The sequence below is a fragment of the Aythya marila genome (genome assembly GCF_965140915.1).
Source record: "Aythya marila genome assembly, chromosome: 17".
NCBI classification, from domain to species: Eukaryota; Metazoa; Chordata; class Aves; order Anseriformes; family Anatidae; genus Aythya; species Aythya marila.
Window position 1 is genome coordinate 7,726,939 of NC_139058.1, and position 14,554 is coordinate 7,741,492.

The following is a 14,554-nucleotide window of genomic DNA, read 5'->3' on the forward strand; positions in this document are numbered from 1 at the left end:
GATTTTTTTTTCAGTATGTATTTATATTACTTTTCTTTTTGGATTCACTTTCTGCTCTGTTAGTTTTAGCAAGTTTTTTTTACACAGGTCCCAATTTCTTCACAATGTTCCTCATTTTAGCACTGATTAAACTGCTAATTTTATATTTCAGAATATTCCAAAGCCCAAACAGTATCTAATAACATTTGGAGATTATTAAGCTCCAATAAATAGTAAAAACAGCCAAAGGTACTTTCCTCCTGGCTGGAAGCCCTCTTTCACGCCACCTGTTCCTCCCTCTCAGCTCCTTCACAAACCAAGAGATTCATCCAGTCCATATCACCTCCAGTAACATTTTTTTCCCTGCTTTTTTGATTTTCTTTGGAAGCTGCACCAAAGCCAGCTGGAGCTCCAGGAGGTGCGGCTATCGTACCGGCAGCTGCAGGGGAAGGTAGAAGAGCTCAGTGAGGAGAGAAGTCTCCAAAATTTCAACACAACCAGCACATCCCTGCTATCTGAGATAGAGCAGAGCATGGAGGCAGAGGAGCTGGAACAAGAACGAGAACAGGTATTTGCCCTCCTGCCCCTGGGAAAGCTCATGGACTTCACCAGTCCCAGAGGGAGAGGGAGCTTAATGCATTGGATCGGAATTTGTAGCTGAAACAACATCCAGAAAGAGGGCTGTGGTCCCAGCTCTGCTATGAACACCCTCTAACTGTATGCAAGTAAATCTCTGCATCCATTTCAAAACCAACATAACAATCTAGGTGAATATTTGTGAGCTTTAGCAATCACACACCTCACCATGCCATAGAAGGTGGACCTCCACAGCCTTGACATCCCAAGCTAACATGGGGCTCTCTCATTCCAGCTGAGGCTGCAGCTCTGGGAAGCATATTGCCAAGTGCGATATCTCTGCTCCCATCTCAGAGGAAATGACAGCGCAGATTCCGCAGTCTCCACAGACTCCTCCATGGATGAGTCTTCAGAAACCTCATCAGCCAAAGATGTCCCAGCCGGTAGCCTACGGGCAGCTCTTAGCGAGCTGAAAAGACTGATACAAAACGTGCTGGATGGGGCAGACTCCACGGTGAGTCAGTAGCATGGTGAGAGCCCATTGTTGCACATGCCCCCCTGCCAAGGTGACAGAACTTGTTACAAGCTCCCAGTTGATCCTGAAGTCCCTGGTCTCTGAGAAAGCCTCTGTGGCCCACAGAGATGGGCTGTCATGGTGCACAACAGGCTCTGTGTCTCAACTGGTCAGCCAAGAGCCAAACCAGTACATGGGATTCCAGCTTGCACTGCTTAGACCCCATGAGTTTCAAGGTTACACTCTCAAGCAACTCTCAGTCTGGGAGTTGTTCTGGAAAATTAATTAAAGTAGACTTTATTTTAGATTTGCAGTAAGCTGGATTTTCAAAATGGAAATACTGCAGATGGCCTTGTCCACTGCAGTTCAGTTGTTTCTGTTACAATTTTCCTAACCTTGTTGTATTAGCAATATTGTAAAACCATCCTAGCCCTATGTAGATAGGTTCTGCCCCTACAATTGAGGCTGAATACAAATGTTTTGGTGAGAGCTGCCAGACATGAATCCATCAACAGGTGAAGGGTTTTGCTGGCACACAGTGGTGTTCATGGGATACAGCCTTGATGCTGTGAGTGAAGAGGGGGTGGCTCAGGGGACTGCTCAGCATCCACAGGAGTACAAAATTATGAGAAAACACCTGGCTTTTTGCAAAGGCTCCAAGTCAGGCCTATTTTCATCACCTGCAAGCTAAGTGCATTGCCAGTATGACTTATTTGAGAGGCGATGCTGATGCAGGCAGTGCAGACTCTGCAACTACAGAGCCATGTGCAAGCACTCACCCTCCTCATTTCAGTACCTGTAGCAGTTGGCAAGAAAGCTGAGCAAGGAGATAAAGTTTTATTTGTTAAATTAAAACCAGAGAGTCCAGCAAAAGGTCTACAAACACAGAGATTATAGCCACATGTTACCAGGTGGTCAGTAGGTCTCAGTAAATTCAGTTTATGCTGATGTGAGACCATGTCTGAATGCTTTTTATCATGTGTAGAAGCGCTACCCTTGGCTGAGCACGTTTCCACTGTGGAGGTTTATGGAAGGAAAACTGAAACGCTGCCAAAGTCACATTCACACTTTCATCTTCCTTGTTTAGTACCCTCCACCTCAAACAAGCAGCAGATTAATGTAATTGAATTTTTTTTTAAGTGAAAACTGATCAAGAGATTTCTCTCCTGCTCTCAGAGCTCTCGGCGAAGTGATGACGACACCTTGGAGGAACAGATCAGGCGAACAAGTGAGGACTCACGAGCCCTGAGGGAGTTAATGGAGGGAGAACGGGGGAAACTGAGGCAGAGTTTGGAGGAGCTGCAACGACTGCACAGCCAGGTAGGTGATTCCCATACTTTACGGGTGGCCTTGTAACAGCAGTGTTCATCCCCAAGACACACTTTCCATGGAAGAGATCATCATAAGTAGCCAGGAGCATCTGGGCAAGCACCAGCTATGGCTGGATGAAGGAGTCTGTTAAACTCACTGCAGAAGCTTCACATATGTAAGATGAGTTCCTTTTGCAAGTGCCCAGGGGCCCATCCCAGACATGATCTCAAGCAGCCAAACTTCCTTTAAACCTTGCACTCAGTCTGCTTTAGCAGCTAGCCTGTCTCACTTAAACTTTTCTCAGCAAAGTACAAGGCTGTTTGATGTGGGGAGCTGGAACCTGTAGGTACCCAGCCTGACCCATCCTGCTTGCACTAAGTGCTTTTATATTTTATTATTTGCATTTACCGAAGGGTAGATGCAACTGCTGAAGAAACTAGTGCTGCTGTGCCGTACATGGTGCTGTATCCCTTTGGAGAAGGGAAAAGAAAACACGTCCCTGACCAAAAAGTCAGCACAACCCAGGGTCTGACAGCCTCATGTAGGGCTATGGGAGCTCCCACCACATTGCCAAAGAAAACAGAGCAAGAGCATCATTAAATGCTCCCGGCAGTGACAGCTGTGCATGTACAAGGATGCCTTGCTGCTGAAGCAGCTGATTAGATGCAGACTGCAGCAAGGAAGCAGCCCTAGTGCCTGTTCTTCCCTGAGGACCATTCCTCAGAAACACAACCACGATAAGCACCATCTTCAAGGGTCCAGACTACTGCCACCAGTGAGACATGCTCTGGCTGTGCTGCCGGGGACTCCTGTGCACCACCTGCAGGTCCTCCTTCACCCTTAAGAACACCTGAGATGGTGAAAACAAGGGTTTGATCCCTGCAGCTTGGCTATGCTGACAGACCACGAGAGGCTTACTCACAGCTTTTTTGAGTGACCATCCATACACCAGCACACTCGTCTGGATGCAACACCTCCTCAGCATGGCTCTCAAGCCCATGTAGCCTTGATGGGCTACCAGGAAAGAGCAACATTTGGTTGCTCTTTGCTGTGACTGGTCCTCCCCAACGTCCCTAGCATAGAAGGACTTCAGGACCCTCCCTACCTGCAAATCCCAGCAATTGCTGGTGCAATTACAAACCCCAAACCTATCCCCAAATGCAGTTCTGCCTCTTGACTCACCACCACCACCACCCTGGGATGTCAGCAGAAATGCTCAGCACCTTTCACACAGCTCCCACCCCTGCTCTCCATCACATCGTCACTCTGAGCGATGTGTCCCACACTGGGCTGCGGGAGGGCACGGCTCGGGGAGGGTTTTCCCATTCCCCAGCATAGGACAGCAAAGCCACTGCATACAGACAGACATGCTGCACTCACACCTGCCTTCCCCCCGACCCAACCATGCCGTGCTAGCAGCAGATCCTCCCACATCCTCAGTGTGATGAGCCCTTTTTGACTGTCTGCCCTCTATTTTAAGATTTCTTTGAGGACTCACATACTACCAAGGTGCATTCAGAGAAGGGAGGTGGGTCAGGTGCTGGAAGGGTTTCCAGGTCCTGGAGCAGCATAACTGAGCACGTGTGTGCCATAGAGAAAGAAATTAAATGTGTATGAAATATGGCAAAGCTGTGCTAATGCGATCCTTGCATGATTTCACACCCTATTAACTCACTCTGCACAGGACCAAAACAACAGATCATCTCTCAGACTATTTAAGACTGCACGTATTTTAAAGTCTAATTAAATTTTAAGACATGCCAGTAACACCTTCCGTGGCATGAAAGGGAATTTTCACATCCTTTGTCTTCAGCTTCATAACGGTTTGGAAGACACAATGATATCGTTGCTCCCCCCACCAAAAGAAGTTTCTTTTGCTGCTAGATGATATTGGCAACAATTTAAGCTGAGAAAGGGCAAAAAGGAAGACTCAGAGGATGCATGCACAAGACAAACTGCTCAAAGAGGGAGGTGTTTCAGCACTGGGGCCACACTGGGCTTAAAGCTGACAAAGTCACAGGTGGGTCGTGCCCCACATGGCTGCACGGCTCCCGGTGCTGTTGCTGAATGTGACTGAGTCCACCCTGGTGACCTGTATTGCTCAGAGCAGCACTGCCTGCACCCCTAGGCAAGCCAGCATGGTTCACCAAAGGTTGCACCAGCAACAGCAACCCCTTTGCTTGCAGATGCAGCTTCTCCTACAGGCAGGAGACCTCAGTCTCCAGGTTGGCCCACCTGGCTTGTGTTTTGTTTTTTTTTTTACTGCTCGTGGTATGTTTGTCCTAGTGACCCTGAGTTTCACACCTCCCCTCTGACCACAGGTCACACTGCTGAGTGTGGAAATGACAACGCTGAAGGAGGAGCGGGACCGGCTGCGAGGCGCTGCTGAAGACAAGGAGACGAGTGAACGGCTCCTGCAGGCCATCAGGGACCGAGACGAGGCCATCGCAAAGTAAGCGCAGTGAACAGCCGAAGCCAGGCTGAGTTAGCAGTGAAGGAGCTCCTCAGCAACAGATGCTTCCAGGGTGTTTTTTTTCCACCCTCCCAACATTTCAGTAGCTGTGACAAAGCAATGGAGTAAGTCTCAGCCTTGCTGGTGGTGGAATATGCTGCCAGGAGGTCAGGAGCAGAGCAGGAGACCTCAGGAGCCTCCTCACGGCAGGACTGGGAGTGTTTAGGAGGATACTGTGAACCTGTTTTGCCATCTGTGGTACTGGTCTGAGGCACAGCAAGTGGAATCACCAGGTCTTGTCCTGTTCTTCTTATTTTTCTTTTGTTCTTCCAGACACACAAGCCCTGCTTCCCTGCCCATCCCTGTTACAACTCTGCATGGATCTCTTCCCTAAACCATTTATCTGGTCACTCTCTCTCTTTTCCTGCTCCAGGGTCTTTTTTGCATCTCCGGTCCTATGATTCTCTATTTCTCTGGTCAGGATTCTCCCACCATTTTGAATCTTTGTTTTCACTATCTTCCTCCTTGCAGACCTCTGCAGTTTTGCTGCCCGGTACCCCCTTCCCTGTCCCTGTGCCTCAGCTTGCTGCACTGCCCCACAGCACTGCTGAACAGTGTTGCCCCAAGCGCTCTTTTCCCCAAGCAGAAGGGCGGAAACACTCATGCTCTGTGCTCTAGGTAGAAAGGAAACATCTGATAATCTCCTCCAAAATGAGATGGGCCAGGACACCACCAGTCCATCTCCTTACAGCCATGCCTACTCCTCAGGTGCTCACAAGAGGAGGAGGTGAGAGCACTGCACCCCTGCAGATGCAGGGGGCTAAATCTGCATGCACAGACACTAAGACTATTTTTTTACGTGACCTAATAATCCATGCTGCTCTTGCCTGTGTATCCAGCTACCAAATTCCTGTCACTCTCCTCTGTTACACCTCCATCTGTTGGCACAAATCAAGAGCATCCCAGCTGCACAGCCAGGCGCGGAGAGGTTGTTCTGACATTTCCCGTGCATGTGGGTTGCTGGTTCTTGCTGTGGCTATGGCAACACACTGCTGCCGTGATAAATCCCACTGTAATATCCAAACAGCAATGGGGAGCTTCATAGCAAAAAGCTATTTAAGGTGCTCAGACCCATAGCTGGGAGTGGAAAGGTACAGCTTCTCTGCAGTGGTTAATGACCCTGCTGGGACAAAGCACTAACATTTACAGCTGACTGTCCTGTGGTGGCAGGAGCCCAGAGAAAAGGGACGTGACAAGTGTGCATGGTTGAGTGGCAAGTGATTAATGAGCAGTAGCTGCAAGCGAAAGCAGACAAGGGCATCTTGTTGCTGGAAATGAAAGCACCTCTCTGCACACCAAGGGGCTGCTCCCCTGCAGCAAGTAGCCTGATAGGCATGCAATGCTCTGCCTGCCCTGCAACTCAAGGGTTAAGTCACTTTTGTTGAAGCACTCCCAAAAAAAACCCCTCTGAACAAAAATAAAATCACTGCCTGAGGCAGACATCTGGCATGGAAAATTTTTAGCTTGAAGCTGAAGTTTGGCAACATGGGAAGCAATAGGAAAATAGGATCCTATAATAGAAGGTGTTAAGCAACCACTACCTGGAATATAAACACAAATTCCCAAACTGCTCTTCTGTAGGGGAGCATGAGGGAGCTCTTAGGAGGCAATGAATTAGATGCAATTAATAAGATGCAATTATTCACCCCAAAAATATTTTCAAGGAAAATGGTTCACAGCCACTCACATTATGGTTTCCCATCACACAGCAATTAATTGAAAACTTAAGGCCAGGCAGTTTGCACTTACCTGTGCTCTCCTAGCACAGTGAGCAGCATTTCCCAGCTCAGGCAGCTTAGGAAATTGCTCCTTCCCAGAGGACAGCTCCTTCCCACTACCCTGTGGCAGCTGGAGCATCCCACCCACCACACATTCAGAGCTCAGCCATGGGCTCATCTGCCCACTGAACACCTGGGAAGACACACAGCAGCATTCCTGAGGGCCAGCACATCCCCATTGAAGTTGGGAGCTTTCTTGAAAACTTAATATGTAATTCAAACAATTTTAACAGTTCCTCAATCTCAAAAAACAAATGCCACAATAAACTTTATTCCTTCAGTTCTTCCTTCCTTCTGTCCAAGTCCTATCTCTAGAAAATGAAAGCAGAGTTGTAATTGCTGTTGTTTTGTTTTTTTGTTGTTTTATATTGCAACTTATTGATCGAGTGAGCAGAGAAAGATTATTTGTTCTTATTTGTTGTTTTTTTTTTTTTTAAAACACATACCATTTAATTTCCTATGCATTAGTAAACAGAGGAAATGCAAAAAAAATTATTTGTAGATTCTACCTCATTTTAGTTCTCCCTTTTTAATGGCATATCCTGCACATCATTCAAGCATACTACATTATTTGCACAGTAGCCCACTCTTCAGGTAAGTAGACAGTCCGGAGTACAAAGGAGATGAACTGTTTGGAATCCAGAGACTTGCCTAATGACTAATTTGTTGACTTCTCCTCAAGGATATGTTTAACATTTCCTCAAAATAATTAAAAAAATAAGTCAAAAGTCCCATTTCTTGCTCTTCCCCCAGGAAGAATGCAGTGGAGGTGGAGCTGGCCAAGTGCAAGATCGACATGATGTCCCTCAACAGCCAGCTGCTGGATGCTATCCAGCAGAAGGTGAACCTCTCGCAGCAGCTGGAGGCCTGGCAGGTGAGCAGCCTCACATCGCCTGAGGGCAGGGTCCAGGGGACACACAGTCAACTTTGGGTGATTTTTCCCCTCCCCATGGGCTCACTGTGCTCTCAGCCTGAGCATCTGTAGATATGAGCATTTGATTTCTGCTCTGCAGGAGCCAGGGATGCAGCAGTAATCAGGGAGGAGGGAGTGGAGGTGAGGGGGGAAACAGCCCCCTGTTCAAATCCTTTCAGCTGTGAACTGTTAATCAGTTATACACTTATACCCTTTCAATTAATTATAGAGGAATACCCATTTGAAATGGGGAAACAAACTAGATCTCACCGTTACATGTGGCACAGGTATCCCATGCTTTGCAGAGCAACCTGATGTTTCTCTGGGGAGGTGTCCACGCGCGAGGTATCTCTGGGTGGTCGCAGTCTTGTGGATATGAGAACACAGCATGTCCTTGTGTTTCCATAACTAAACAGAAGGGTGGGAGGCAGGAGGGTTGTGGCAATGGTTTCATGGTATAGCTTTACTGTTTTCATCCACTCAGAAGATCTGGCAAGATGGAAAATCTAAAATCCTAGCTCTCCACCAAGGTAAAAGAAAAGAAAAATATCTAACAACAAAAATCAAATCTCAAACCCTTAGCAGTTTGGCAGCTTCCCCAGGGATGCTCTGCTTGGGCTCAGTGGGAAAGACCCATGCAAAAACAGAGAGCCCTTGACAGGAGACAAAGCCTTGTCCTCTAAGAAACTAGCGCTGAGGGAGGGTAGCTTTAACAGAAAAGAAGCAGATGTAAGAGAAAAGATCTGAGCCAGTTACAGCAATTTACTGCAGACCATGCAAGACCCCAGCTCTACTAACGACCAGCCTGACCAGTAGAAACCTTTCCCATACAACCTCACTCCTGTTTCAACTCCACTGTGTTTTCGTTTCTCTTTTTTTCTCTCTCTCTCTTTCTCCTGCTTACAGTTTGCTTCCTCAGGGCTTTTTACTATCTGGCTCCTTTGGTTTCTGATCTAGTGGCCTTTCTCAGTTCCTGTACCAACAGCTTTAGTCGTACACCCCTCCTGCCTTTGAGGTGAGCTCCCTGCACCCTTGCCAAGCACCTGCCATCCCCTTGCCTGCTCCATTTGCTGCTGCCATCACCCGCATCTGTCTCTGTACTCACCATCATCCAGCAAGAGGAGCCAGTGGGGGCTCTCCATCACCCCTCAGGATCCTGCATCCCCCAGCACCAGTCCAGGGCACAAGGGGCAGCACCCTGCAGTGAGGCTTTACCCCTCAGGTCACCATGGGGAAAGCCAGGCTGAGGTCCACGTGTCATTAATCCTGTGCCATTCAGCATATCTAGCATCTGGAAAACTTCCTGAAGTACAGGCTGGGATTTTGCTTCTCAGCCTCATTATCTAGAAAGTGATAGAGAACTCTGCAAGTTCTGCTTCAGTTTGAACAAGAGGTATCAGTTCAGACCTACTTGCTTAATACCATCTGTATCTGCTGGAACATCCCCAGCTTAGAGTTTTGACAATAGGCATTTGCTTTCTGTCTTTACACATTGTCATCCAACCACAGCAAAACAGCAACCCCAATCCTGCTCCTAACAGCCTCTCTGAGATGAAGATCAGGCCCATTCACACTGCAGAAAGCTGTCTCCAACATTCTGACCTGAAGTGCTATTACACCGTAGCAAAATAGTTTTCAAGCACCTGGTGTCCCCAGAACAGAAGCTCAGCTACAGAGTCTCAAAAGAAGCCAGGTGATTTACTTATTTTGGGGACTTTCTTGCAAAGCTGAATGTTTCTGATAAAATGGGATGAGATTCACTGCTTTAGCTGGGCATACGAAGAGAGACTTTAAATGACAAGATGTTGCTCTTGCACACTTTTAGTCTGCACTTTATGAGGGAACATCAAGATTACAGTTTTCTGTGAGCAACTAGTCATGCAGGCTATAAAATATGCCACAAGCAGAATGTCAAAATGTCACAGATCCAAAGCTAGCAGAAGAATAGCACAGGTGAGGCCATGCACGTTGCCCCCATGCCTCATCTGCCCCACACTAGTATTTGTCATTATCTGACTGGGGACAAGAGAGAGGTTATGGGGGTAGGAATGAAGATGGAGCAAACTTAGAAGTGAGGAGAGCTCCTCTGAAACAAGAGCTCAGCGGCTTCAGTGCAATAACACCAGTGGCAGCGTTAGGATAGAAAATGCTGCAATGCTAGCAGAGAGCTGCAGCCTGCATGGGCACAGCTGTCAGCCCCTGGGGTCACCCAGGGCAGCTCCAGCCCTTATCTCACATGAGGGAGCCTGGTTCCAGCTCACAAAAAGGATAAATACCAGTTACACCTCCTTCAGCCTCACTCCTCCTGAAAAGAGCAGAAACTCCTGCTCTGAAGGCCCAGAGCACACCAGTGCCGTGGCATCCAGCTTTACAAACCGCTTTGTCAAAGGGGTCTCGTAGCCCTGCTGTCTGTCCTCCCACTGTGTCCCCAGGCAATCCTGTGCTGCCCCACACCAAGGCAGGGACCACAGCTCTGCCCTAGTCACGGATGGGACAGACAGGGAGACTGAAGGCAGAACACATCGATATGACAATATTTACATATATATTCTATATACACAAACGTATCTTCTATATACACACACATATAATGCATATATAAAATCAAATCTATTCCTCATTCTGTGATTAACCAAGGACACAGACCTGATGTGCTGGAGCCTGGGTGCCCACGTCATCTGACAGAAGAATTGCCTTCAAAATCCCAGTGCCATAAATTTCTACATGGCAGCTTCACTTCTGGAAACCTGTCTTACCTTAATGCTGATGTTTGCCTTAACCTCCATAACTCTCCCTCTGCCTCTTCCCTTTCTAGTCCTGCTCTAAAAAGATCCAAAGCTTCCCCAGTCCACGTAGCTCCACACCCTAACGCTCCCCTGGGGAATCCTCTCATACTAAATTCAGGCTCAGGCGATGGCTGTTGTTCCTTTTCCCTCCTGGAAGTGTCACAAGAAGTAAGGTGGCACTTTCTCACCTCTCCTGCTCCCCTCTGAACCCCACTGGTGGCTCGCAGGGCTCAGGACCTTGCCTGCTGGCTGGCAGAGAAATTATCCTTCCCAGGGCTGCCAGACAGCCCAGCCACGAGCAGCACCCAGTCTGATGTCTAAATTCAGCTGGGAAACAGAGAGAGGAACAGCCAAAGGAGAGAGGGAAGGCATAAAGAGCAGCTCAGACCAGTTCAATGGCAGTCATTTTGCAACTTCCCCAGCAGCAAATTCTCTCTGCTCCTAAAAACAGGTTTCTTGTATCAGTCAGTAATTTCAGCCCCTCAATAGCTTCCAGGCAACCAATGCAGCTTGATGCCCCCAAAACCAGGATCCCAAGCAGCTGTTGGCTATGGGTACCAGCACCCACAGCCCTGGGCAGCCCCATCACCCATGCTGTCTCAAGGAGATGCAAGGCTGGGAGGTCACCTGAGCCCACCAGGGCCACAGAAAATGGCCTGCAATGGCCACCTGGGGCAACCAGGCTGCACTGAGGGCTTCTCCTAGCAGAGGCTGTGTTTTCGCTGCTAGGTCTGTGATGCCAGTGACTGCTGAGACCCTGCCAACCTTCCCAGTTGACAGGGAGACAGGCCCATGGGTACCCCAGGAAAACATGACTGTCTCAGTGCTGTCCCAAGGTGGCTGCCCTGCTACAGCCTGCCCTGGGTAACCTTGTTTCCTCTGGGCAGTGCCCATGGTCCTAACCAGGGACCAAACCACTGGAGAATAGGTGACTTCTCCTGTGGGGCTAGTTTGTGTACATGAATTTTCATTAAGCTTCAGTTTAACTATGCAATTAGAGCAGAAATAATGGAGAATAAAAAATGGTTTAAAATTCGTGGAATTGATAGCCAGGTTTTCAAGGAACACATTAGCACGTGTCATTAGCAGCAACAGAGCTGACTAATTATTTTGTGTGGAGCAATTTCACTGTGCCGCAAACACGGATTAAAGCAGAGTGTTTCTGGTACGTTTAAAAAACCACACTGCAGTCATCGGTGCCAAGCTGTCAGTCAGAGCTCCCCCCCGCTCTGCCAGCAGTCAGGAAGGAGCTGGTCTAAGGGACGAGCAGTTTTTGTCATTAAAGTCTGGTACAAACCCCATGTGGGGTCTGGTGGGCCCGTGCCAGACCCCAGTCCTTCTGCTCCCAGTGGCACCTTCCCCCAAGAAGCCCCTGTAAGGGGGCCGTGCAGACAGCTCTGCTGCACCTACCTGCCTGCAGCAAGCACAGAGACCTGCTCAGGACAGACCTCCTGATGTTTCCTGGCTTTGCTTTCAGCTGCGTTTGAGTTTTTTTTTATTCCTCTCCCCAAAGGGGACATTTAAAAGCTACAGGCAGCAGAGCAGCATAGTTTATAGTCAGAGTCCCAAACAGGCACGATGCTCTGCTGTGAGACTGCTCAAGCAGTTCACCCCTCAGACAGCATGATTTACCTTCCTTGCTCACTAAAAAGCTCACAGTGGCAAACGAGGCTGAACCTGTCGCTGGGCAGGGAGCTAGAGCTGTCACCACACTTGTCATCCTTCCTTCATCTCATCACCGCTCGTTTCACACCCGCGTCAGCCACGTCCCTGTGCGAGCTCCCCTTGAGCATCAGCTGCCGCTAACGCCCGTCTCCTCTCCCTCCACCACAGGATGACATGCACAGGGTCATTGACCAGCAGCTGATGGACAAACACCCGAAGGAATGGAGCCAGCTTGCTTATTCCTTCTCCAGTGGCTACGGCGCAAAGCGGAGTGCCAGACCCTCCCCCGTGTTCAGGCCGGAGCCGCAGGGGGACGAGCCCGTCGGGGCAGAAGGGAACCGTCTCTTTTCCTTTTTCAAGAAAAATTAATTTGAAAAAGAGAAACCTCTCCACCGATTCCTGCGTCCAGATGGGGAGGGGGGCAGCTGCCCCGCTTGCTGATGGACCCAACTCTGATCCACTAGGAAAAAAAAGGGGGCAAAGGAGTTAACCTTTGAGACTCTGCACTATTAACACCACACCTGGTCTGAACCAAATGTTTACATGAATCGGAGGTTTGCAAATTGACGATGTGCTACTAATCGAAAGCAACTTTTCTTATTCTTTAAGCGAAGTGGTAAACTTCAGGGTATATTTTTGGCGCTTTGACACAGTTCAGTTTCTGCTGTGAAGAATAATCCGATTGTCTTAAAAGCATTCTCATGCTGGAGAAGGAAATAAGCAGCCCCAAGACAAAGCAGCGCAGGAGATTGGGAACTGCCACCGCAGTGAGTGCAGGGGGGGAGAAGAGAGTGGAACGCAAGAGGAGAGGAGTCCCGTACACCGCCCTCCAGGCCTGGCAGCTGTGATATCCTTCCATCCATCCCGCTGAGACTGGAGTTGCTCGAGCCCCAGCATTGCCATATTTTGACAAGTGAAGCTTTCCCTACAGCAGAAGATGAGCCCTCACTGCACATCCTGCCTGGGCATCATCCCCTGCTGTGGCTCTGCATAGGTCCTCACCCCTCACTGGGAAGCTAGGCTCCTTGCAGATCAGGGCAGCTGTAAGTTTGCTGATGTTACCGTCTTCTACAGCTCCCTCCTGTTACAGAGAGAAGAGTTGCAGAGTCTGCAGTTGCACAAAAATATTAAGGATTTCTCCCCAGAAGATTGACCATCTACAACAGACTACAAACTGAGTAACGTTGTGGATGTTCAGTCCTGGGGCGCATGCTGTCCCACTGATGGCAAAGGTAGCTGTGGAACTTCAAATCACATGCCTTTCCCCAAAGCCATGTACCCCTCCCCAACTAAGAAACCTGTTACTTTAACTGGATGCCCACCCCACCCCCCAAAAAAGAACTCATTGAGAGCCTACCCATAATGAAATCTATGGCCTACTGATGTTGGGTTGGCAGACATGATCCCTAAAAATCATGCACACACCTACCTTCACTAAACCACAGGCAATGAGGGCACCTGCAAAGCTCTGGAGATCCCATAGCTTGCTCTTTGCCCCCACACGGTACTATTAGCTATGGCCTGATGTAAATGGAGAGCATGTTCTGCTTGTGGGTCGTTCACTACTCAACCCTTCAGCAAGCAGGTTGCCAAATCTCCTTTTAACCGAAGATGATCAGAGCCTGCTTTGCTGTAACCAAGACTTGATCAATGAGAAGGAAAAAAGCTTATGTGGTGTATGCACACGGTGCTGGAAATCCTGCAATACGTTTCCCTACGCACTGGACAGGCACCTTACAGCTCTTCCCTTTAACACAATCTACCTTCATAAAACAGTGAGTTACACCAGGCCACGTTCAGAGATGTCCTGCTGCTGTTATGCAATTTTCACACGTTCTCCCAGCTCACAATACCCACAGCCCCCGATTTGTTTCCCCGTTGCTTTGAGGAGGCTGCCCCCTACGCTGTCCCACAGGAGATGGAACTACGTACACATTCAGCTCTGCCCTGCTCAGCAACTTAGGTGCTAAAACACCATCCTACAGGAAGCTGCTCATCTCTGCTCAGTATTTATAGTCACAGGCTTTCTGCTAGGATTAGGTATTGAACACCTCCTTCTAAGAAGCAGGTAAGAGCTTGGTGGGTTGTTTTTGAAACTATTTAACATACCTAGTGCATAGGGCATACATAATACCTCAGTACCAATATCCCTTCTGCCTACAAAGATTTGTGCATTCCCATTTTTCCTTATTAGTATGAAGCTGCCACTGGGCCATTCTGCAAGGAGCAGAGTACTCTTTGGGATTGAGAATGATGCTAAAAACCTGAGTGGTAAAATGCATTTACCTGAAAGCAATGAAGCCTGGATTCTAGAACCTACTCCAGGAAATTCTTAGGTAAAGCAACCACCAACATTGTCTGATGCTTAGAGTCTGGAGCCTCACTGGCAGGAAAGAAAAATGAAACCTTTTGTCTCTCTTCCACTGAGTGCCTGCTTGTATCCACTTGTGCAAGTGAAGGAAAGGGGCTTAGCGCAGTGCCAAGCGTGCTCTCAGGATGGCGAACTCTCATTGTCCCCCC

The 14,554-nt window shown here is 48.5% G+C and overlaps 1 protein-coding gene across 1 annotated transcript in view; it reads left to right on the forward strand.

The window, feature by feature from the left end:
- The window catches only part of BICDL1 (BICD family like cargo adaptor 1), a gene marked incomplete at its 5' end in the record, with an annotated part of 47,590 nt that extends 35,070 nt beyond the window's left edge, over positions 1 to 12,520 (forward strand). The window contains 6 exons of the mRNA XM_082773721.1: positions 368 to 547; positions 851 to 1,069; positions 2,246 to 2,389; positions 4,702 to 4,832; positions 7,424 to 7,544; positions 12,203 to 12,520. Coding sequence (XP_082629847.1) covers positions 368 to 547; positions 851 to 1,069; positions 2,246 to 2,389; positions 4,702 to 4,832; positions 7,424 to 7,544; positions 12,203 to 12,403 — 996 coding nt within the window. The 3' untranslated portion in view covers positions 12,404 to 12,520. The remainder of the gene's footprint in view (positions 1 to 367; positions 548 to 850; positions 1,070 to 2,245; positions 2,390 to 4,701; positions 4,833 to 7,423; positions 7,545 to 12,202) is intronic.
- Positions 12,521 to 14,554: the final 2,034 nt, after the last annotated feature.